The 25,278-nt window shown below is 41.5% G+C and overlaps 1 protein-coding gene across 1 annotated transcript in view; it reads left to right on the top strand.

Annotated features, from left to right (window-relative positions):
- Positions 1 to 8,649: 8,649 nt before the first annotated feature.
- Positions 8,650 to 25,278, top strand: part of NCAPG2 (non-SMC condensin II complex subunit G2) — a 116,113-nt gene continuing 99,484 nt past the window's right edge. The window contains exons 1-5 of the mRNA XM_034760013.1: positions 8,650 to 8,735; positions 13,336 to 13,447; positions 18,694 to 18,882; positions 19,892 to 20,006; positions 23,375 to 23,535. Of these exons, the coding sequence (XP_034615904.1) occupies positions 13,370 to 13,447; positions 18,694 to 18,882; positions 19,892 to 20,006; positions 23,375 to 23,535 (543 nt within the window). The 5' untranslated portion in view covers positions 8,650 to 8,735; positions 13,336 to 13,369. The remainder of the gene's footprint in view (positions 8,736 to 13,335; positions 13,448 to 18,693; positions 18,883 to 19,891; positions 20,007 to 23,374; positions 23,536 to 25,278) is intronic.

Raw genomic sequence — 25,278 nt, 5'->3', positions numbered from 1 at the left:
TGAATAATATGCCAGCTAATTATTTTAGAGTACCCAGACACTCCAACTTAAACACACAATTACATAAAACAGTAAAACAAGTTTATTAACTACAACGAGAGAGATTTTAAGTGAGTATAAGTAATGACACAAAGTCAGAAATGATTACAAGAAAAAATAAAACATTTACTACTATCTACTTAAGAAATGATCTTAGTTGCAAGGCAAACTTTCTCACCACATGCTCCAGCAGATTGCTGACCAAACTCTCAGGTCAGGACCCTATCCGCCATCCCCACCAGAGTCCAACAACTGTTTTCCTTTGTCTTCCTAGGTGCAATGCCAGAGACAGACAGGGAGAGAGAGAGGAGCCGGGAGAGAGAGAGGGCTATCTGCCTCTTCTTTTTATAGTCCTGTCCCCACCTGTGAGAAGCATTTCCAACTGGGAGCAAGGTGACAGGCAGTGTGGTGAAGAAAGGAAACTCCACACTATTTCTTTGCTAAGATGTAGATTTTTGTCACTGCCCCCTTCCTTGCCAAAGAACGGCCACTTAGCAGGTAATGGTCCATCAGCCTTGTTTGACACCTGGCTGAGCAGGAAGAAAAATTGTTCTTCTTACCTTTTGAGGATAGGACAAGAAGCAATGGGCTTAAATTGCAGCAAGGGAGGTTTAGGTTGCACATTAGGAAAAACTTCCTAACTGTCAGGGTGGTTAAGCACTGGAATAAACTGCCCAGGGAGGTTGTGGAATCTCCATCATTGGAGATTTTTAAGAGCAAGTTAGACAAACGCCTGTCAGGAATGGTCTAGATAATACTTAGTCCTGCCATGAGTGCAGGGGACTGTACTAGATGACCTCTCGAGGTCACTTCCAGTCCTATGATTCTGTGATAATTAAAATGAACTGCATCAGGCATTCTGAACTGCTTGATGGTTCAGATGTTTGTAACAGGGATCTCTTACGCAGGCCACCAACCAGGAAAAAAAAGGACTGCTCTATGAAGTGATAGCACAAAAGGAAATCTGTATTTGCTGCTGTTTAGCAACTATGTGTGAAGGGGACATTTTTTGCTATTGCCTTAACTAGATGTGACAGGAAAATAAATGTGAGATTAATATCAGAGGGTATTGATTATTTTGAACAGACATGTCAGAAAAGAAGCATTCAATTTGGTAGTTCTTGAAAGACAGAAGGTTGGAGAAAGTGAGAATGGGGTGGTTGGCTCAGTACTAATTTACTGTACAATAAGTGATTCTTCTAAAAATGACAAAATCCTATTCCAGATCTCTGGTTTTCCTAAGAATCTCTTCAAAACAATCTTTTGATATTATTCAGTCTGTTATTATTTCTGTGTCAACTCTTAATTACAATAATATTTTTAAAGTCCCTCCATGGTTTCTATGCAACACTAATACAAATTCCAAGCAAAACTATGTTTTAATGAACTTGTTAAATGGATATCTGCCAGGTTAAATGAACAGTGGCCAGAGGAATAATATAACAACTAATTACAAGACTAATCAAGGTATTAATGATGCATTCAGTTCTAGTACAATCCAAAAAGAGACATGTTAAGCAAATCCATGAGTTCAGTCTAAGATGTCAAAAATATTTAATATATTAAAAAGGAATATACATTAGTGTATTCAGAATAATTTAAAAGTCAAATTTGCAGGCTGATTTATTTACTCTTACTTTCGTATCCATGATAATTGTTCACACAAATTAGTCAAACTGTTGAAAATTTTTGTGCACTCAACTGAGCACCTATCTTTTTTAAAAATCTGATCCATGGTCCCTGAGATTTCCCTGACCTGAACCTTCTCCCCTCTATAGCAGCAGACACTCCCCACCCTGCACCCCCCTTTTTTTGTTGACCTGCCTATTTCGGGGGGAGTGGTGCAAGGATGCTTTTTCAGGGTGATTGTCAAGCTATTCCTGCTGGTTGCGTTTAGGTGGATGATGGAGAGATGGTTGAGCCATTGCTGTGTTGCTCTTGCAGCTGTTACTGTATGTTCAAGGTGAGATAGACAGTTGTCCTGAGAAGAGTAAAGCTGGTTATATTTTCTGTGTGGATGTGTGCTTGGCTGGAGGGGAGATGCTAGTGATGGTGGCAGGTCACTGGACTCTAATGGTGCTTGAAAGTAGGGTTGCTAGTACATACTGACAAACAGAGAAGACTGGTGCTGCTGGGTGGTGTGGGAAAAGAAGAGTGGCCTCAAGGCTGCTAATCCCCTTTGCTGGCCTATCAATTGTTGTATCTCATTACCATCTTAATTTTCAAGTTACAAGTAATGTCATTTATTCTCCTGTTGATGCCCAAGTGAATTCAGTGCTATGCAATATCATTATCTTCTTTTCAAATTAATTATTTCCAAGTCTACACATATATTCTGTTAATGATTTAAGAATTTAAACATTTTATATTTGTTTTAAAGCATTTTTAGTCATCTTATCTACTTTCAAATGATCTCAGAAACTTTTGGAACAGAATAGCATTAATTATACATCATAAACATACAATAAATTTTATTTTCCGTTCTGTTCTCCATTTAAACTAAATCCTTTATAGAATTTAAGAATACAGTTACAACATTTAAAAAAATGAAAGAAGGAGAAATAGTAAGTGAAATATCAATGCTCAATAGGACAATAAGAAGGCATTTTAATCATATTAGGAATAAAAACAACAAAATGCCCTTGGTCAGGTAGAGGTCCATTGCTACATGCAACAGTAAAATTGTAAATAGTGATGCAGAAAAGGCAGAAATGTTCAACAGACATTTGAAATGAAGCAGGATGATATATCCATACCATATGATGAGGATGGAATAGATAGTTTACCATCTGTAACAAAGGAAGATGAACAGGAGTACTTGTGGCACCTTAGAGACTAACAAATTTATTAGAGCATAAGCTTTCGTGGACTACAGCCCACTTCTTCGGCATCTGCTAAAGTTAAATATCAATAGATCTAGATAACTTACTCCCAAGAATCTTAAAGGAACTAGCTGAGAAGCTCTCTGAACCACTAATGTTAGATTTTAACAAATCTTGGAAAACTGGGGAAATTCCAAAGGATCAGAGGACTTCCAACATAGTTCCAATATTTTAAATAGGTAAAAGGGATGATCAGGAAAAACAGACAAGTTAGCCTGACATCAGTCTCAGGTAAGATAATGTAATGGTTATTTTGGGACTTTATTAACAAATAACATAATGCCAAGGAGCATGATTTCATGGAAGGTAGATCTTGTCAGACAAACCAGCTGACTTCTTTTTGACAAGATTACAAGCCTGGTTAATAAATGCAACTATGTTGGCATAGTATACCTTGGATTTCTCCAAGGCATTTGACTTAATACAACATTACATTTTATTTTTTTTATTTTATTGAAAAACTTGCATCATATGGAATGAGCAGGGAATGTATAAAATTAATCTGGCTGATTGACAGATCTCAAAATTAGAGCAGGGTGATTTTTTTTTTTTTAGCTAATAGTTTATTTGCCAAAAAATGCAGTTTTGGGTCTACCCAAAAATATTAGTGAATTTGTGCAGTTTGTTGCAGAGTAGTTTCAACCTAACTGGAAAATCAAAATGTTTTTGGCAATATCAAAATTAAATGTCTCATTTTGATATTATTGAAACATGTTGATTTTTTGGGGCTGGAGTCACGAAACAGGCAGAAGAGGTTGTGCCATCCACTTATAACCTTTAACCCAATGATTAAGGCACCACTTGGGATGTGGGTGGAAGATCTGGGTTAAATTCCCCGATTTGCCTCATGTGGAGAAGGGATTTGAATTTATGTCTCCCACATTGCAGGAGAATGCAAACAAACAAAAGGTTTAAAACAAACATAAGGAAGTACTTCTTCACACAACACACAGTCAACCCATGGAACTCATTGCCAGGGGATGTTGTGAAGGCCAAAACTATAATAGGATTAAAAAAAGAACTAGATAAGTTCATGGAGGATAGGTCCACCAATGGCTATTAGTGCAAGCCCATGCTTGTTGAGTGTCCCTAGCCTCTGTTTGTGAGAAGCTGGGAGTGGATGATGGGGTGGCTCACTTGACTGCCTGTTCTGTTCATTCTCTCTGAAGCATCTGGCATTGGCCACTGTTGAAAAACAGGATACTGGGCTAGATGGACCATAGGTTTGACCCAGTATGGCCATTCTTATGTTAGTGTCCTACCCCATGGCCATTGACTATTCTGGTGTAGGGTATTCTGAGTCTCTCCTATTGAAGCTGTTCCACTTTGTATAAATAGTCATTGGAGCAGGGACTTGAACTTGGATCTTTCACTGCTTAGATAAGTACTCAAACCGCCTTTTTCCTGTCTGCTCTTTCATTCTCCATACAATCTGTAATATTCACCCTCCAGGCCCTACGTTCAAGATCTAATAAAGCACTGGCTTGCAGGATCTTGCAAAACATGTCCTCCCATATCCGCTTTTTCCTCTTCCTTATCTGGATCAGTCATTCTGCTGGTGTGAAGTGGGAATACCTCAGGACTGCAACAAAACACCATCATCAGTATAGTAGGAACAGAAAGCGAAACTTAAGATTCAGAACTCTCCCCATTTCCTTGCTCCCTTAAAGTGTTAAACAAGACATGCTTATTGACACTTCTGCTTTGGAGTGCTTGTGCCCGGTGCAACTCTCAGCTCAAGCAGGGTGAGTATGACCCTCTATGGTGGGGGAAACAAGAAGGGAATTGCTCAGTTGCATAAAACTATGAATATAAGGCACTGGCACTGAAGATTGGAACCATTTTCCACAGGTGGTGGTGGTTTTAGCTGATATCTCATTCGTGAGGGTAATAAAGGCAGAGAGAGCACAACTGCTGCTGGTGTCCCAAAGTTGCCCATGCCTATATGCTCTTAGCCTCTTTATGGCATTGGTGCCTGCCAAAGTTATCACCGACGGGTGTGGGAAAGTGTCCTACCATGGAGAAAGAAATAAGGTTGCCATTCCTAGAAATCTTCAGGAGAGGATTGCAGTGTACCTTCATGGAAGTTTCATTGAGATCTCTCAGGAAGATTCAAGAGACATCCCTATGCACAGAAATAAACTACTCCACATGCCATTGCCCCCCCAATCTATCTCTGAAGGAGAATGAAAAGCACAGAGAAACTCTACTGATCTTTGTTGTACCACTTCTAGTAAGAGTAAATTAATGAAAAGTCAATAGCTGTGTCCTTCTAAATTGAGAGTGCCATCACTGTAATGGGAAATTTATTTATACACTTACCTGACTTCCTTCCCCTGCGTTGGCCTTGCCCATGCTTGACTGCAGGGATGGGCTGGACTGTGGTGGAGTTAAAAACAGGTCTTGATTTGCTGCACAGCTGGATCCCCTATCCCCCATAATCCTCCTCCACTTCCTCCTCCTCACTGTTACAGCAGGGACATGACCCGGGTTCCTCAGGGGTACCCACAGTGGTGTGTGGGATCTCTCCCAAGTATGGCATGCAGTTCTTTGCAAAAGCAGCAGGTCTGCAGCTTGACACCAGATCAGTTGTTGGCCTTCTGGTTTGCATGCCACAGTTCCTTGGCTTACACATGGCACTGCTCCTGGTCCCTCTTGCACCCGTTCTCCTGCATCCACTGAGCAGTCTGCCCATAGATGTCAAGGTTTCTATGACTGGTTCAGAGCTGTGGCTGTATAGCCTTTTCTCCCCCCAGTCCCAGATGATCCAATATCTCCTGTCTACTTTCAGGCAGGAGCATATCTGGAGTGTGTAGTCCCCACAGTCAGCTGGGCAGTTGTGCACAACAACTGAGAACAGATAGGTGTGCTCACCAAGCTGAACAACCAAGAAAAGGCATTAAAAAAAATTGAAGGGTTTTTAAAGGAGGGGGCTTCCAGTCTACATGACCCATGGGCTGTGGAGTTAACAACTGTAATAAAGCAGTCAGTGTCGGGTAGTGTGGGACAGCTGCTGGAGGACTGTTAGGATAAACACAGGTAAATGCAGTGTCTGTGCTTGTGCTATGTCAACCAACCTCCTCTGTACATCAGTCATGACTCAATGCTGCTCGGGGAGCTGGTGTTACTATGTCAGCATAATGGGGCACTTACATCAGTGGGAGACAAATTTAAGTGTAAACACATGCACAACTAGGTCAACTCAAGGCAGCTTACACTGACCTAGGTCTTCCCAATATTGAGAAGACTAAAGTGCTCCATCAGCCTGCTTTAGGCCCTGCACATGATTCACCACAAATCACCATCAAGGGACAGACTTTGGAGACAGTCGAGCGAGCACTTCTGTTATCTTGGTAGGCAACTTTCTCCAAATGCAAAAATAGACAGTGAGATCCAGCACAGGACCCAGTGTGCAAGTGCATCCTTTGGGAAATTGCTCTGACACATTTTCACGGACCGTGACCTATGGCAGGACACCAAGATGCTGGTCTAGAAGGCAACTGTTATTCCTACACTCCTTTATGGATGCGAAACCTGCGTGACCTATCGACAGCACCTTGAGTCTGGAGAGCTATCATCAACGATGCCTCTGGAAGATCCTTCGCATCAAGTGGAAAGATCACTGCACTAATGCCAGCATTCAGGACACTGAAACCAGTGTCACCAGCATTGAAGCAATCATTCTCATGCACCAACTCAGCTGGGCTGGACATTGTGTGCGGATGCCAGACTCTCCTTCCAAAACAAGTCCTCTACTCTCAGCTCGACCATGGTCTGAGATCCCGTGGTGGTCAGAGGAAACGCTACAAAGACACACTGAAAGCGTATCTCAAGACAACTGATGTTGACACCACAAGCTGGGAAGAGCAAGCCACCAACTGACCTCAATGGTGCGACATCTCCATCAGGCAGAAGCTCGCTTTGAGAAGTGTCTTGCCCTCGAAGCAGAAATGAGAGACAGAAAGAAGGAAAAAGAAAGAAATTTCTCCGAGCAGGCAGCTGACCCACCAGGAAATGTTTCTACCTACTGCGGGCAGATCTGTGGTTCCAGGATCGGACTCCTGAGTCATCTCAGGACCCATATGTAAATCTGTGGTAGAGATCATCCTTGAATCGAGGGATTGCCGATGATGACATTGACCTAACTTTATAGTGTAGACCAGGCCTGAGACACAGAGAAATGGGACTGTCCTGCCTAGGCAGGACTAGGAATAGAATCAAAACCTCCTGTCTCATAGTCTTATATATTAACTACCAAATCACTGTGGTATGGCCTTTCAAGGGACTGTATTCTTCCTTTACAGAGGTGGCTGCACATCAGTGATGGCTGCAGCAATGTTCTTCTCCAGACATACCATGTTCTCCACTGCCTCTTTGTGGCTTGGGTTATAAATTAATTCCAGGGGCAGGGGCAACCCCCAGCAATTGCTGCACTATCTTCAGCTGGAGAAGATGTACAGCAAGGAAGCCCCTCAATGTTTCAGGAAGCAAAGGACAAATGTGTAAAGACTACCGGAAGTGCCAACTCTCATGGTTTTGTCTCATGATATTTGAATATGTTTCACTTAAAGCCTCAACTCCTAGAGACAGCTCAGCAGCTGCTGTTCTAAAAAGTAAGTATCTAAGGTCTCATGGTTGCAGAAGAAAAAGCTTAAAGCTATGATGCAAGTGCACCTTGGCTGTCAGCACCAGCAGGGCCGGGGCAACCCATTAGGCGACCGGCACTAACATTTGGGGGGGGGGTGACCGCGGCGGCCGGATCGTTGGCTGCCCTGGTATTTCAGGGGCGGGACCTTCCGACGTCTCTGTCGGGGGCAGCATTTCGATGGCTGGACTTTCAGCCGCCTAGGGTGGCAAAAAAGCTGGGCAGCAGTACTGAGCACTAGGCTCTGAAACCAAAAGTAAATTAAAAGACCCCCCAAAGTGTTATATAAAAAAAATTCTCATGATTTTGAAGCCATTCTTGTGATTTTTGAGGCCTGCCCCCTGTACAGATTACAGAACCCAAATGTAGCTGATGTGTAAGGACATTGACCTGTCCCATTCTGCAAGTGATATGAAACTGCCTGTGTCACAGCTCCAGGGCTGGAGCCCATGGGCCCCCCCATGGGCCCCAGCATTTCCTGAACGCATCCTATCGACATGAAGTGGGAAATGGGCTCTTAGGGAACAGCTATGCTGCAATCAGACAGCAGCGGCTGGCCCTGCCAGCTGATTTGGGCTGGGGCTGAACGACGGTTTAATAGTTCGGCCTGGGGCAGCAGCAGCCTGAACTCTGGGATCCTCTGCCTCAGAGGCGGTTTCCTGCCACCAAGGGGTGCCGAAGTCAAGCCTGAAATCCGTGCTTGGGTGTGGGCGGAGCCTGGAAGACCCTCCGGCCATGACCCGCTCAGGGGGGGGGGGGTGGAACGTGCGTGGGGTACGCGGGGAACTGGTCGAGTCCAAAGGGACATTACTCGCCACCAAAGGGCCCTGCTGAGGCGCAACCAGGCACTTTGGAGGGGAGTCGCACCCCCTCCCACCTTGAGAGGCGGTAACCCCTAACCAGCCAGCTCCTCCCTTGACGTTCCACGTTCAACTGCCGCAGCGCGCGCGCGCGCACGCCACGCCACGCCACGCCGCCTCCGGGCTGGGTGCAGACAGAGTAGAGTGGGTGGACGTAGAGGAGGCGGGTGCGCGCTCGCACTTCCCCTGGCGCACGGCTGAGTAGCGGCGCTTGCGTATTTGCGTAAGGAGTGCTGGCGGTTAACGGCTGCCGCGCCGCGGGATAATTCGAAACGGTGTGAGAGCGAGCGCCGAGCGGCTCGGGCCGATGTGAGTCTGAGGTTGCTGGGTGCGGGGCTGGCACTGGGGGCCGGGGAGGAATGATGCCGCTGCCTGTCAGTGTCGGGGCTGGCCGAGGCGCCTGGGCGGGGGCGGTTGGTTCTGTCACGGCTGTGTGTGAGAGTGCGGGGCTGTAGGCGGTCGGGAGTGGGGGGATGCTGGGCTGGCTTCCCGGGAGCGCGAGCGCGGGGGGGGCGGCGCTAGCCCGCTTCGCAGCGGCGGGGCGGCTGCACGGGTGTCTGTATTCCCAGCCCTCCCCCGTCGCTCCGGCTGCGCCTCAGGGAAGAGCTGCCCCGGCTGCGGGGCAGCGATGTTGTGCGTGGCCTGGGCACTGCTCTGCCTAGAGCCGTGGTTCCCAAACTTTAACAACCTGTGAACCCCTTTCACTAAAATGTCAAGTCTCGCGAACCCCCTCCTAAAAATGAATATTTCCAGGGATTTTCCCCTGTACCTGAGCATAAATTATAAAAGCAGTGATCTTGGAAATATAAAATGTGTTTTTATGGCATGCTTATTACACACTATTTATTATTCATTATTAGTTATCATTACAGTATTTTTATTACATTATGAAAACGGCAACACTCTTCCAAGCTCTCACTTTCGTAGCTTGTATCACTTTGAATGAGCCTGTTATAAGACAAGGCTTCTATGTTTCATCAAGGAGTATCAGATGTGAAACAGCATGAAGGCATTTAAGAAGCCAACTCAAAGAGTTCCTCCCAAACAAGCATTCAGGTCTTGAGCAGTCCAGGCAAACAATGCACATTACACCAAAGCTTAAAAGTGTTCATAATAATTTTAAAAACAATACTAGCTGCCTATTTAATTTTAAAAATAGCAAAAAATATCTACCTCCCTTTCCATTTCTTATAAGGAGTCTTGAAGTTTAAATCTCCTCAGTGTGACAGCTATGTTTGCTTTGATCTGCTTAGCTCTTGGAAGTCCAGGGACTCCGGGCTGCTGGCCCCATGCTGCCCAGGATCCCTAGGGACGGCTCTGACCGCCATTAGAGAATTTTTTCCCGAGAACCCCCTGTAACATTTTGTGAACCCCCAGGGGTTCACGAACCCCAGTTTGGGAACTACTGGCCTAGAGTGACCAGACAGCAAGTATGAAAAATCGGGACAGGTGGGGGGTAATAGATGCCCATCTAAGAAAAAGCCCCGAATATCGGGACTGTCCCTATAAAATCGGGACATCTGGTCACTCTGGCTCTGCCCCAGCTAGCAGACGTGGCCTGGCTCCTTCCTGAAGGGACCTGCTGCCTTTCAAATGCCCAGGCTGTTAAATCTCACCGAGCAGTCCGGCGACATTAACAACAGAAAAAAGAGGGGAGATGATTCATAGCACTGACTATGAAACCTGCACCATTAACTGGGCAAAACCCTTCTATATGCTGCAAGTACCAATTGTCCTATGCCATGCCTCGGGTCAGGGCTAGGTAATAAAATAAGACTTTTTCCTTCTCTACTGTTTTTACAAGTTTTTTTGATGAAGGGTTTTATAAATGGAATATACTTCAATTACACCGTTACAACACATTATTTGTGTTTTCACCTATTAAGTAAAAGCTGGCTTATGTATGACTAGCAATTGAAATGTTAAATTCTGTTTAATTTCTATCTCACTTTTTCTCACACATTTCCTGCCATGATATGATTTTATTGTTACAGCTTCAGTTTTATAGCCATTCCTTTGCTCATTCCCTTGGTATATACATTGTTACACCTTTGTAGCCCACTTATTATTTCTAAATAAAAAACATAACAGAGAGGAGCTACTTAAAAAATACCACAAACTAGTGATAATTTTTTCTCCTGTTTTTTCTGTATCAGAAAGTTTTATGTTTCAGCGACCAGAGTTGATGGAAGATTTGGAATAAATATTTGCAAATTATGTAGAGGAGAATAAAGTGGGATGGGTAGGTAAATATGCGTAATGACAATAAAATGCCTCAAGTATAACCATTATTGATGGTGGTAGAAGGGAGCTGAATCTTGTAGGTAGTTATGTAAAAGGGAGAATTACAATGTAAAGCGGTAGGCATCTTTAAATTTAAAGATCATGCCCAGCCTATCCCACCCCCAAGTTAACAAGACACAAGTATCAACTTCTCATTGTTTTACTCATATGTGTTGAGGTAGTGGTACAACAAACAGGTAGAGTTGGCAACTGCTTTTCATTCCTCTGTTGGGTTGGGGGGAGCCCGTTGGGAGCAGTTTGCCTATGTACATAGGGACATCCTTTGTATCATCCTAAAAGATCTTGATGAAAATTTCACAGAGAAACTCAGCAATCGTCTCGTGAAGGTTTCTAGGGATGGCTGCCTTATTTCTTCCTCTAGGGTAGGATGCTTTCCCTCTTTGGTCTCTGATGAGTTTGGCTGGGATCCTTGCAATAAACAGGCTAGCAACACGTGGGCCTAAGTGGCTTCAGGATGTCAGTAGCAGCTGTGCTGTCTGTGCCTTTGTTACCCTCCGGAGTGAGATACTAGCTAAAACCATCACCATCTGTGGAAAACTGCTAGTATTAAATGCCATTGCCCTATATCAGTGGTTCCCAAACTGGGGTATGTGAAATGTTACAGGGGGTTCTCGGGAGAAAAAAATCCCTAATGGTGGATAGAGCTGTCCCTAGGGACCCCGGGGCCAGCAGCCCGGAGCCCCTAGACTTCGAAGAGCTAAGCAGATCAAAGCAAGCATATCTATCGCACTGAGATTTAAATTTCAAGCCTCCTTATAAGAAATGGAAAGGGAGGTGGAAGAAAGAAATGTGAACTTTGGCAGCTGTATACCCATGTAATTTGTATCAACCAAAGTTTGTAGTACAGATACGTCCTTGGAATTTAACATATTTCATCTCTGGAGTGGATAATGTAATACTTCTGCAATCTAGCCGGCTCAGTCAGCAAATTAATATAAATGTGAGGAATTTTGTCAAAATTCACAGCTACTTTCCTCTGCTCCTTCCCCCATTAGATCTCACATTTTTGTGGAGATCTAACATTGTTTCTCCCTTGCAGTATCAGTCAAATATTTTGGCTTTTTAAAGTGAACTGTTTTACTGCTGGGGTAAGTTCTATAGAAAATCTCCAAAACTTCAAAAATATACCTTGCAAAACAAAAGTTTGAACTGGTGACATTATAAATATCAGTGATAATTTTTTATCCTGTTTTTAAGGCTGGCAGCAAATGTCAATTGTTTGACTAATGGAAAGTTTTTGATTATTTTTAATGCCTGAAAAATTTGAGGCTTACTAACATAAGAGAGACCATACTAGGTCAGACCAAAGGTCCATCAAGCCCAGTATCCTGTCTGCTGACAGTAGCCAATGGCAGGTGCCCTAAAGGGAATGAACAGACAGGTTATTATCAAGTGATCCATGCCCTGTCACCCAATCCCAGCTTCTGGCAAACAGGCTAGGGACACCATTCCTGCCCATCCTGGCTGATAGCCATTGATGGATCTATCATCCATGAATCTATCTAGCTTCCTTTTGAACCCCGTTATAGTATTGGCCTTCACAACACCCTCTGGCAAGGAGTTCCAGAGGTTGGCCGTGCATTGCGTGAAAAAAATACTTTCTTGTGTTTGTTATAAACGTGCTACCTATTAATTTCATTTGGTGGTCCCTTGTTCTTGTATTATGAGAAAGGGTAAATAACACTTCCTTATTTACTTTATACCACTCATGATTTTACAGACCTTTCATATTCCCCCCGCCTTCCTTAGTTGCCTTTTTTCCAAGCTGAAAAGTCCCAGTCTTATTCATCTCTTCTAATACAGAAGATGTTCTATACCCTTAATAATTTTTGTACCCTTTTCTGAACCTTTTCCAATTCCAATATAAATTCTATCCAGAAGAGTAATCAGAGGTAGATATGAAAGATGAATGCGGGGCTTCAGCAAAGAGATCCTTGGGTAACACACTAGTGAGAAGTATAGTCAAGAGCTAGGCTTAATATATTTAGAGTACTGTGTTTTCTCTCCCATCATAACAATAAAAGCAGTTAGAAACCAGGCATTCCTACCAAAGGCAGGCAACTGGACTAGTAGGTATATCTTGTAGTATAAACTGTGGGTTAATTGGGCGCTACTTAGCTCTTGCTGGTCTAGGTCGTGCTCCTTAGGTCAAGGTTGAAACTATTTGGTGAGGCAGCACCAAGAAAAGCTTGAACTGCCACTGTTTGTGGCTTTGTGTAAGTAAATATTGCTGTCTGGGATGTCAAGTTATTAGCTAAAAGAGGAGTTTGGTGGAAAAAATGATCCCCATTTAAAAAAAAAAAAGTTCTAAACTTTCTTTAAAAAACATCTTTCCTACTAAATATAGGTGTTTGTTTTGTTTTTTTATTTTAGGTACAGATTCTAAAGGTTGCTGTCATTATTAACCAGAAAATTAGCTAGTAAAGCTATCTGAACATGCTTTTTGGGGTAATAAATGATGTGGTCTGTTTCTTATGGAGTATGATTTGGATGAGAAATTTATTAATCTTACTCTTGTACTGATAATGGCTCTTCATCTGAAAAATTACACTATATACTGATTGAAAAAATATTTTCTTTGATAACTTTGACTTTTTTCTTCTAGCTTCACAAATTCAGCACCTTAGGAAAAACAAATCATGACAAGACGTGAAGCATTTCTACAAGTTGTATCTACAGATACTGTTGAAGAGTTTGTGCATTATATGCAGCTTCATGTAAGTAATCCATGATAAATATGGATAATAGTAGCAAAATCCTCCCAAGCCTATCAATATTTAGATTTTTTAAAAAATGCTATGCTAGTAACTGCAACCATGTTTAGAATAATTATTGTGGTAAATATTAATTTAAAAATTAGTATTTAAAGTGCATTGTCAACTTAAACTACTCATGAGTTCTTCTGGCTACCTATCCAGTATACTAACATTAATTTGTTTCTATTTTCTTCTCCTTTCCCCTACTTTTTTGAGATATTTTGTCTTCTCATCTCTCCTTCTGGTATTTTTTGGCTTCCCATCACCTTTCGTATGTCCTCTATTCATTCCATCTTTTCTCCGCTAAGATACAGCATGTGCTGTTATTGGATCTCAATGAAACTGACTTAAGCATAGTTTGCTTAGTTTGCATAGGATACTTCTGTTTCTCAGCAAAGCTTAGACTGAGTTCTACTCAGTTTCACTATTATGCTGTTATGAGAGCCTTCCATGTAAGTCTGTCCCGCAGGGGAAATTTAAATATGAGCTATCTGCTATCCCATGCCAGATATAAATTCCTGAGCTCCATAAAGAGATATTGAAACAAAGTATAATTTGATGAAATTATATACATATGAACTATTAAATAGACTTTAGAGTTAAGTATTACGAATGGCAAATACCATAAATCACTGTCTTCAATTGAGAAGCTTAATTGCCAAATAACTTAATCAGGAGTAACAAATTTATTAGAGCATAAGCTTTCGTGGACTACAGTCCACTTCCATCCGAAGAAGTGGGCTGTAGTCCACGAAAGCTTATGCTCTAATAAATTTGTTAGTCTCTAAGGCCTTGGCTACACTTACCCGGTAGTTCGACGGCTGGAAATCGAACTTCTGGGTTCGACTTATCGCGTCTAGTCTGGACGTGATAAGTCGAACCCGGAAGTGCTCGCCGTCGACTGCGGTACTCCAGCTCGCCGAGAGGAGTACCGCGGAGTCGACGGGGGAGCCTGCCTGCCGCGTGTGGACCAAGGTAAGTTCGAACTAATTCGAACTAAGGTACTTCGAACTTCAGCTACGTTATTCACGTAGCTGAAGTTGCGTACCTTAGTTCGAATTAGGGGGGTAGTGTAGACCAAGCCTAAGGTGCCACAAGTACTCCTGTTCTTCTTTAATCAGGAGTAGACTTTCAAAATGGCAAATGAAGATTTAACCATGTGATTCCCATTAATAAAGAATTGGACAATTATATATTTCACACTACTTTGAAAATGTGCTTGTTTTAACCCTGACTCAAAAATGAAACATTATTCACTGCAGATATAATACCAAGTAACTACATTGTATGTATGTTTTATAAAACACTGTTGTGTTTATATACAACTTGCTCGCTCTCAAACTATGTTCATAGAGGAGAAACACTGCTGAATTGAGGAGCTCTCTAATAGCATTGATGTTGCCTAAACTAATTGTAACTGTGGTCACTGGACGGGCTAGACTGAGAATGCTCAATCAGGGCAAACAGCAAAGAATAGGGCAGATGATCCCCAAAACTAGTGAATTATTCTATAATTAGATTTCACCAAGCCAGTAACCAAACAGCTTCTGTAATGCCTTACTCAGTTACTGGTTACTAAGACACCAAAATACAGTTCCCTTCAAACAATCCAGACTTTGGCTCCCACCCAGACAGCCACATCTAATATAGCGAGGGTTACTAAAAACCTTATTCACCATATATAAAGTTCTACCAGTCTCAAGTGATTGGACACATTTCCGACTAGGTCAATGAGTATTTCAGATCTTACCCAAATTGGCTTACAGTCAATCCTTATTAACTAAACCTAAGGTTTATTTGAAAAGAAAACAGAGTTATTGTGGTTAAAAGATCATTATACATACAGATATGATTAAAGTTCTTAGGTTAGGTTTCAGAGTGGTAGCCGTGTTAGTCTGTATCAGCAAAAAGAACGAGGAGTACATGTGGCACCTTCAAGACTAACAAATTTATTTGGGCATAAGCTTTCGTGGGCTAAAACCCACTTCATCAGATGCATGCAGTGGAAAATACAGTAGGAAAATATATATACAGAGAACATGAAAAAATGGGGGTTGCCATACCAACTCTAATGAGACTAATCAATTAAGGTGAGCTATTAGCAGGAGAAAAAAAACTTTTGCAGTGATAATCAGGATGGCCCATTTCAAACAGTTGACAAGAAGGTGTGAGTAACAGTAGGGGGAAAAATAGCATGGGGAAATAATTTTTAGTTTGTGTAATGACCCATCTTAATTGATTAGTCTCATTAGAGTTGGTATGGCAACTCCCATTTTCTTTCTCTCTCTCTCCTTATTTTCCACTGCATGCATCTGATAAAGTGGGTTGTAGCCCATGAAAGCTTATACCCAAATAAATTTGTTAATCTCGAAGGTGCCACATGTACTCCTTGTTCTTTTTGTTCTTAGGTCATTTTCATAGCAGAGATGGCGAGGTTGCTGATTTGTAAAAATCCTTCTGAAATCAGTTTAGAAGGTATAGTCCAATAGACAGTCCATGTACAGAGATTTGTCAAATTCTTCCATGACAAATTGCAGGGATAATCAAGAGTAGACCTGGACACTTTAATCTTCTGATTTAGACTTTCCCTGACAAAATTTAAGCAAATCTGAGATAAAACAGGATCAGGACCGACTTCCTTTATAGCTGAAGCAAGTTGTGGTTACAGCAGGGCTTCCTTGGCTGAAGAATAGGAATGTATATTGTTACTTTGAAGCTAATCTGTTTCCTAGACATACACTGGTAATTTAATTGCTTTCATTAGCATAAAACAATTAACCATCAAACCAATCACAGGTAGTTTACTACAAATTTCAAAGAGAAATGAAGACAATATTATTACACCACAAATTCCATCTAAATGTTAATATCCCATTTTGATCTCTGAATTAATAGAATACAGTAATGAAACATAGAAACAGAAGTTTAGCATCTAAAAACTAATTATATCACATTGTTAAACTTCTAACAAGATCTAGGTAAACACAGACAAATACAATTATTATCTACTTTTGATCTTTTAACAATACAGGCCTGCATGCCAAGCACTTTAATCTATTTAACATGACTTTGCTAACTATCTACAAGGAATGGCCCTGTTTTACCATTTCAGTACTCTTCTAATATGTCCGTAAGGGTTGTTAAAGCCTGCTGGTTGCTTAACCCTCGCTGGCTCAGTGTTACACTAATTGTTCTGGGTGAATTCAGTTCCCACATGGATGACTGTTACTGAGGGTCATCTGAGGACTTTATGATGCCTGTACATGTGTATGAAAGTTAGGTGTTTGACCATTATTTGCCCTTTTTAAAATATTTTTTTTATTATTTTGAAGCTGGGATATACACCTTATGCCAGGGTAATTTTGGTTAGCCTGCATTTAGAAGCTAACAAATCCTGTTAGGGTTGAGGGCTGTGAGAAGGAAAGGAATTTTGTCAGACTGCTCAGTTGATATTTTGTTAGGGCATCATAATGAGATGCTGTCCTCTAACATTGATACAGATTTCAAATGTGTTCTTTTAAAATTTAACCTCCACTCTGAATTGTGCTATTTATTAATACTTGCTTTTTATATATTTCCAGCATTCAAGAAAGGAATTTACCCTTAAGTTACACACACAATTCATATACTTTTTCACCTTTCGCTTTAGACAAAAGCTTTGCTAGGAATTTCTTTATTTTTCTATGCAGTGTTGTTGTAGCCATGTCAGTCCCAGGATATTAGAGAGAGACAAGGTGGGTGATATACTATCTTGTTTCTCACCAACAGAAATTGGTCTAATATCTACCTTGTCTCTTTATTTTTCTAAACATTCTTAAGCCTATTGGAGGGGAATCTTGATTCTATAAAGCCTAGCAACTTCACAAAAGGGGAGCCCTTATGAGGTACACAGGAGGAGAAGGAATACTGTACTTGGCCAGGTGGCCGCTGAGTCCATTGCTAACCGCAGTTTGAATCACCTCTTCTATGGAGGGGAGCTTTGATCCTGCAGACCTCTCAAGGTCCTTAGCATTTAGTGTCCCATTCTACAGAGCTTAGGAAATGAGTATGGGTAGGATTTCTCAAGGTGTTCTGGAGCTGGTGGAGTTTGTGTAGCAAGACTTAGAAGCAGTGCAGTGTACCACAGGACATTGTTTCTATCCTTCAGAACTCCTGTCTCCAGCTAAGTTCTTCAGGAATGGGAGCGCCTATTCCTTAGACTTTCACACTTTTATTTTCATCTTTTCTGTTTATCTTGGAATTTCTTCCATTAGACTGCACTGATTACTTCTTTTGAATGCTATCACAAACCTTTATCTAAAAATACCATCAGTGCGGGATTCTTACTTCTGGGTTCTAATTTTGTAATACGAGAATGGTGAAATTCCCTCTAGTTGTAAGTCAATAAGAACATGATAGGAACATTTGGAGCATTTATACTCAGCAGGTGATATTGTGTGGTGATCAGTGGGGAACCTGGTTCATGATTAAGGCTACGATTATGTCATGGAAATCACGGAATCCATTGACCTCCCTGACATTTTCTGCCCTGGGGCTGGAGCTCCCAGCCAGCCCCGCCCTTGGAGCTCCTAGCCCCCAGTCTGGTGGAGCGACCCCATGCAGCTGCCCAGCCGCGGTGGGCGGCCGGCAGGACCCCGCGCAGCTGCCCAGTGGCGGGTGGCTGCAGCCAGCGGCTGTGGGACCCTGCAGCAGCCCAGCCCCAGGGGCAGGGGGACCCCGGAGCGCCCATGCACCACATCGGTGGGGGACCCGGGAGCCCCAGCAGCAGTGGGTGCTGAACTCACCTATCCCTTTTGTCAGGGATATTCTTAGTGAAAGGCTACTGTGAATTTTTATTTCCCATGACCGGTCCATGACTTTTACTAAAAATACCCGTGACAAAAACTTTATTTAAGATTGATCCCACTTACTATTGCCCTCAAAGATTAAAAGACTTTGAGTTAAGGAAGTTCTATTTGTTTTTTGATAAGGAGTTAAGACTTAGAAGTAGGAATCCTTCAAGTTGATGTAATCAAATAAGTAGAATTTCAAGCAAGTGATTTCCCCTTTATTACTAGGTATAATATGAAAGGTTCACAGAAGTTATAACTGAGTGTTTGGGAAAAGGAACTTTGTTTAAAATAAGCATTTATTTTATTGCACATGACTGTATCAATGTAAACCACTACACTTGCACAGAATAAATTTGTTTTCTGATCACTTTACAGAAGGATCCATTTGATCCATTTGATCTGAATGAATTGCTTCAGGAATTACCAAGAAAACAGAAGGAAGCATTATGGGAGAGGCTGACACATCTATTAACACACATTTTGGTAAAGAACCCAGTGGAAGGATGGCAGAGGATTGAAGATGAAAGTGATGATGATATGGAAATAGAGGAAAGTCCAAAAATGGTAAAATAAAAATACAAAATTTTCCAATATGCTATTCAAGATGCTGAGTACTTTGAATTAGGATCTTCTACCAGCAGATGTATCCACTTAGAGATTGCACAGAATTGGTTTGTACAACTTCCAAAAAACAACTTGGGGTTTTTCGGAGTTAAAGCTCTTTAATTTTTTCTTGCTCTCTTTATAGTCCAGCATTTTGACCGTTTCTGGGGTATACTTATATTAATTGATCAAATGTTATTACAAGTTCAGTCTTTTACAAATTCAGTGTTCACAGTAGGAAGCCTACCAGCTGGAGCTGAGAAATTGACAAGAATGACAACCAACAGCCAATGTAAATAACTCCGTGTCTACACTGACACTGCATCATCCTAACTACACCTACATAAGCCTTACGCCTCTTGTGGAGGTGGAGTTATGTTGGTGTAGTAGAACACTTACGTTGGTGGGAGCAAGGCTGTGATGTGTAGTGGTCCACAAATTATAAAAGTTGGAGAACCGCTGCACTAACACAATAATGCTTTACCTTATATAGCACATTGCATCTGAGGATTTAAAACAATTTAAAATTATAAGTGCATTAATCCACAAAACAACCCTGCTAAATAGATACAATTTCTTATCTCTCAAATGGGGATATGCTGCAAAGTTTGGATTGCAAACCAGGCTCGTGGTTTAAATATAAACAAAATTTTTGTATTAGTAATTAGGAATTAAATAATAAAAATCCAAAGCCTTTTCTTTGAATTTAAATTTTGTACAAACTTTGTTTTTTGCAGATATGAATGTTGTGCCACAATTGACTAGATTGTTCAATGTTAAATGGAAACTAAGCAAGTGGATGTGTGTCCAGAACATTAAGTTTGAGCCATACAGACTCATTTTCTGTAGCTAATGCTTATTTTCCGAGGCTTTTTTTTTCAGAATTATAGCCTATTTTGAAGCCTCTTGAGTTGTTATAAAGAAAACTATTTTTCAGTTTACTTAAGATGAATTGTTTTTTAACTTTCAGAAACAAATGATAGCTGTGATCCAATGGGTGACAACTGTAGTTACTGCTTCGATACCTGTAGTAGATGAAAATATAAACTACAAAGCTCTTCTAGAATGTGCTCTAATATTAAATGGTGGGTATTTTTCTTAATGTGGAGTTTTATATAGTATGCTGATTTTAGGCAGCACTTTAGTACACTGGTCTGCTGCTAATGGTTGAGTCTTCTTGTTTTTGTTGTAATTTGAATAAAAGGGTGTACTTTGGTGCCAGAGACACTGATATTTTGGCCTGCAGGCCTTATTTACTATGACAGCTTACTGTGAAGGATGGAAGGCAGGGAGTTGCATATCCTAATTTGGATTCCTTATTTCCTCCAGAAAATAAGTTTACAATCCATCCCATAAAAAAAACACTGTTTTATGTAATTTTTTTTTTTTTTTTTACATCCTGTTGGTAGACTCTCCTGTCCCTAAAAAACAAGTGTACTATCAGTTTAAATACATTGTTTCAAATCTTCATGTCCAACATTCTATGGGACAGTTACCATCTCTAAATGGAAGAGGAGATGACGGTCAGTGTAATTTGTGCCCCTACTATTTAAGAAGTATCAGTACGTTATAAACATACAGAATTATTAGTCCTGAGGTGGGGAGGGGAGGAGTCAACGCTTATGCTGATCTACATGGCATATTATCCTATGAGAGTGTCAAAATGCAAAATGAAGGATAAATTATTTCTACTCAAGGAGCAACAATTCTCCCTTTGCTGCTTTTGCCCGCTGTGGTGGGCTTTTGCAAATGAAGACTCTGTGCAGCCAATGTCAATATGACACCTGTTTCCGCCGGGCTATTTGTATAGATGGAGAGGCAAGATTGTGAAGTCAGGACTTTAGGGTGGGATTCACAAAGATACTTAAGTGCCTAGGTCTGGCCAGTTTTAGGCTCTTCTGTGATTCACAACTCCCACTGAATTCTGTAGCCTCCTAAACTCACTCAGTGCCTAAATTTTCAGGGTACAAGTTTCCCTCTGCATCTATTTTCTACCTCTGGGCACATGCACTGCTGCCTAACTCTAGGAGTCCAGACACACAAAATCATAGGGTTAGAAGAGACTGCGAGGGTCATCTAGTCGAACTCCTTGCCAAGATGCAGAATTTGTGTCTAAACCATCCAAGACAGATGGCTATGCAGTTTCCTTTTGAAAACCTTCAGTGAAGGCGCTTCCACGTCCTCCCTAGGCAGTCTGTTCCATGTCTCCTACTTAAGCCCCACAGTGGTTCACAAACCACAGAAGATAGGTGTTTGCCTACCTAAGTCATGTGCGGGGCCCAATCTGGTAGGCGTGCTCAGAGACTGCCTACTGGATTGGGTCCCATTCACAATTTGGCTGGAGGTAGTGGTGAGGCCCACTGTATAGCTTTCAGCCTGGTTCTTAGAGCACTCACCAGGAATGTGGGAGGGCTGGGTTCAGTTTTCCTCTCCTCTCCCAGAGGTGGGGAAGAGCATTTGGACAAGGGTTTCCACCTCTCAGGAAAGTGCTCTAACTACTGAGCTATGGGATATTCTGATGCGGCGCACACCCTTGGTTTCTCCTGTTGAAGCCATTCCATTGTGAATAAGTAATGAAAGAGTGATTTGGCCAGAGAGAGAGAGAGACTCTGTAGCCTGGGATATGGTAGACCCAGGGTCCAGCTGCCCTGTTCCAGTGATTTTTTTTTTAATTATTTGTCCAAAGTGGAACAGCATCAGCAGGGGAGGTTGAAGGAGCCCCATGTCAGAATATCCCATAGCTAAGTAGTTAGAGCACTTTCCTGAGAGGTGGGAGGACCCCTGTTGAAATCGTTCTCCTCCTTTGGTAGGGGAGAGAGGGAAATGGAATAGGTGTCTCCCACATCCCAAGTCAGTGCTTTGACCACTAGGCTAAAGCTATAAGGTGGGCAACTTCTCCTTCCCCAGTTTTATATGAAGTTAGGTGCCTACCTATGCCATTCTCACAAGAAACACCTAAGTCACCTAAGCTGCTTGACCACAGGATATGGGATCCCAGTTGTGAATCGCTGGTAGAGATAGTCGCTTCTCTGCAGCCTGGACTTAGGTGCATATCTTCATGAGGGGTGGGGTTTAGAACACGCTCTTCTAGTCAGTATTTCCCATTGGATACCTTAGGTGACTTGCTGCCTAGTATGCTGGCTTTTGTGAATCCCATTGTATAAGGCATCTAGGCACTTAATGTAGGCTTTGTGAATCACGCTTGTTCCTGTTGTTTTCTAAGTGCTTAAAAGTTAGGTGTTGTGATGCTCAGCACCTAAATCCCTTTGTGAATCTAGCTGTTAGTGTATTGGTAGGCCAAGATCCTTGGGTCTATTGCTGCTCCTGGGGATCTGCGTCCTTAGCTTCTCAGTGACTCTGTCCGATTTCCTCCCAGATACACCCTGTTGCAGGTTTCACTTGTGAGAAACAACAATGTTGGGGGGATGGAGCCAGCCCAGGAGAAGAACATTCATATTAAAGTGAAGCACTTAGTATGAAGGAGGTGATATTGGCTGGAGTTGTTAACTTGTCATGTTGTCGATATAGTACCACCACAGTTTTTACTCCATTATGGAGATTTTGCCTAAAAAATCAATAACATCGTATGGCCAACATAGTCTTCTGCAAAGTGGAACTGGTTAGGATTATTCAGTTTTTCCTTGAAGCCCTCTCCTCAGGAACTTGATCATCAAAGTGAAATTAACAAGAGTTAGCTTACACTCTGTTCATTTATGGAGCTGAACACCAGCTGGAGTAAGGAAAGTTTTAGTATGTCATAATCTGACATTGCCTCTCTTTTGAGCAGATATCCACCAACTTCAGAATTAAAAAAAAAAAAAAAAAAAAGGCATCTCTCCTTCACATAGATATAGCTATTGCTCCAGTGACTCTTTGGTCAAGAATCAGGGTACCATCTGGAAATAAATTTATCACCAACTTAATTGTGGTTTTCTAGAGCGTTTGTGTAAGTTAATATAGTGCTAAGTATACTGAGTGTTTGATTTTAAATTCTGTCTATGAGATTGGTATTTTTTAAAATGTAGGGCATCTAGAATTGTAGCTGTGTGCTGGAAAAATAAAAGGGATGGGGGGGTAATAATTTAGAGATGTGTCCAAAGCTAAGCTGTGCATCTTCATCCCCAAAATCCTGTACAAAAATTCACTAATTAACTACCCCATGTGAGGTAGGTAAGTACCTTTATCTCTCTGTCACTATTAAAATGGGTGAATCTTATAAAATTCAATTATTGCTGAGCCAGTGTACTCTGACAAATAGCTTAGAGCTTAATAGAACCATGTATGTAAACCCAAACAACTTTTTTCTGTTTGTGATTGGTATTGTGGGCACCAATGTAGGAAGAGCAGAACTTTGAGGTAGGCATCACGAGACAGATTCAACTTGCTAATAGACTGTTGTGCCACAGGAGTTTGATTATACTTGCAGTAAATAATTGCTTTGCACTCGTTGTAGGTATTCTTTATGCATTATCTGAATCTGAAAAAGTCCTACAGGGTGCCATCCAGCAATTATGTGCTATGTGGTGGGAGAAAGGACTGGAAGGAAAAGAACAGCTGGGGAAAACAGCTTTTATTCTGCTGCTAAGAAAAAGTCTGAAGAGCAAAACTGTTACGGTATGTTGAAGCTATGTGGATAACTTTATAATTATTATTGAATATCCAGAGTTCATATGTCTCTAAAATACACTTCATTTTACTTGAGCTAATTGGTCTTCTCTGTCATAAAGGCCACTAATATAATTTATCCAACATATGTTTAAGGCTTATTGGGTCTAAAGTGTCTCCAATGATACCTGTCTTGCAATTTGTGTTTTTAAATTGTTATAATCCGGTGCAGAATGAATTTAAAACTTGAATCCTTTTGAAAATATCATGTGATAAGTTAGCCACTTCTTCTGCAACCTTTCCTGTCACTTCCTCCTCTTCTCGCGCCCCCCCCCCAAAAAAAAAAAAAAAAAGTTAATGGTCAATATTTGTAGAGTGACTAATGATTTTGGACGACTCAACTTTGGGCTGTCGTTCCTGAAAAATCTTAAAGGGGCTTTATTTTTCAGAGTACATGTGCTCAGCACTTCCCAGAAATTATCCTTTTTTAATTCAGCCTCATGCTAGATGAGCCTTTATTGTGCAATGTCACAGGTGCTGTCCACACTCTGAGGGTCAGGCACCCAGGCTCTGCTAAGGAGAATGAGCCAATCTAGATCCACCTCTGGATTGGTAATGGGATAAGAACGGCCATACTGGGTCAGACCAAAGGTCCAATTAGCCCAGTATCCCATCTTCTGACAGCGGCCAATGCCAGGTGTCCCAGAGGGAATGAACAGAATACTAATCAGCAAGTGATCCATCCCCTGTTGCCCATTTCCAGCTTCTGGCAAACAGAGGCTAGGGACACCACCCTTGTCCATCCTGGCTAATAGCCATTGATGGACCTATCCTCCATGAATTTATCTAGTTCTTTTTTGAGATGGGGCGACCACATCTGTACATAGTATTCAAGATGTGGGTGTACCATGGATTTATATAGAGGCAATATGATATTTTCTGTCTTATTATCTATCTTTCAAAGATTCCCAATATTCTGTTTGCTTTTTTGACTACCGCTGCACATTGAGTGAATATTTTCACAGAACTATCTGAGATCTCTTTCTTGATTGATAACAGCTAATTTTATATGTATAGTTAGGATTATGCTTTCCAATGTGCATTATTTTGCATTTATCAACATTGAATTTCATCTACCATTTTGTTGCCCAGCCACCCAGTTTTCAGAGATCCTTTTGGAGCTCTTCACAGTCTGCCTGGCACTTAACTATCTTGAGTAATTTTGTATCATCTGCAAATTTTGCCACCTCACTGTTTTGCCCCTTTTTCCAGACCATTTATGAATATGTTGAATAAGACTTGTCCCAGTACAGAATCTTGGGGGAACACCACTATTTATCTCTCCATTCTGAAAACTGAACATTTATTCCTACCTTTTGTTTCCTATCTTTTAACCAGTTACCAATTCATGAGAGGACCTTCTCTCTTATCCCGTGACCACTTACTTTGCGTAAGAGCCTTTGGTGAGAACTTTATCAAAGGCTTTCTGAAAATCTAAGTACACTATATCCACTGGATCCCCCTTGTCCACGTGCTTGTTGACCCTCTCAAAGAATTCTAGTAGATTGGTGAGACATGATTTTCCTTTACAAAAACCATGTTGACTCTTCCCCCAACAAATTATGTTCATCTATGTGTCTGACAATTTTGTTCTTTACTATAGTTTCAACCAGTTTTCCTGGTACTGAAGTCAGACTTACCGACCTGTAATTGCCCTGGTCACATCTGGAGCCTTTTTTTAAAAATTGGTAT

This window comes from Trachemys scripta, chromosome 2, assembly GCF_013100865.1.
Source record: "Trachemys scripta elegans isolate TJP31775 chromosome 2, CAS_Tse_1.0, whole genome shotgun sequence".
Lineage (NCBI taxonomy): Eukaryota > Metazoa > Chordata > Testudines > Emydidae > Trachemys > Trachemys scripta.
This window is presented reverse-complemented; position numbering and strand designations above follow the sequence as displayed.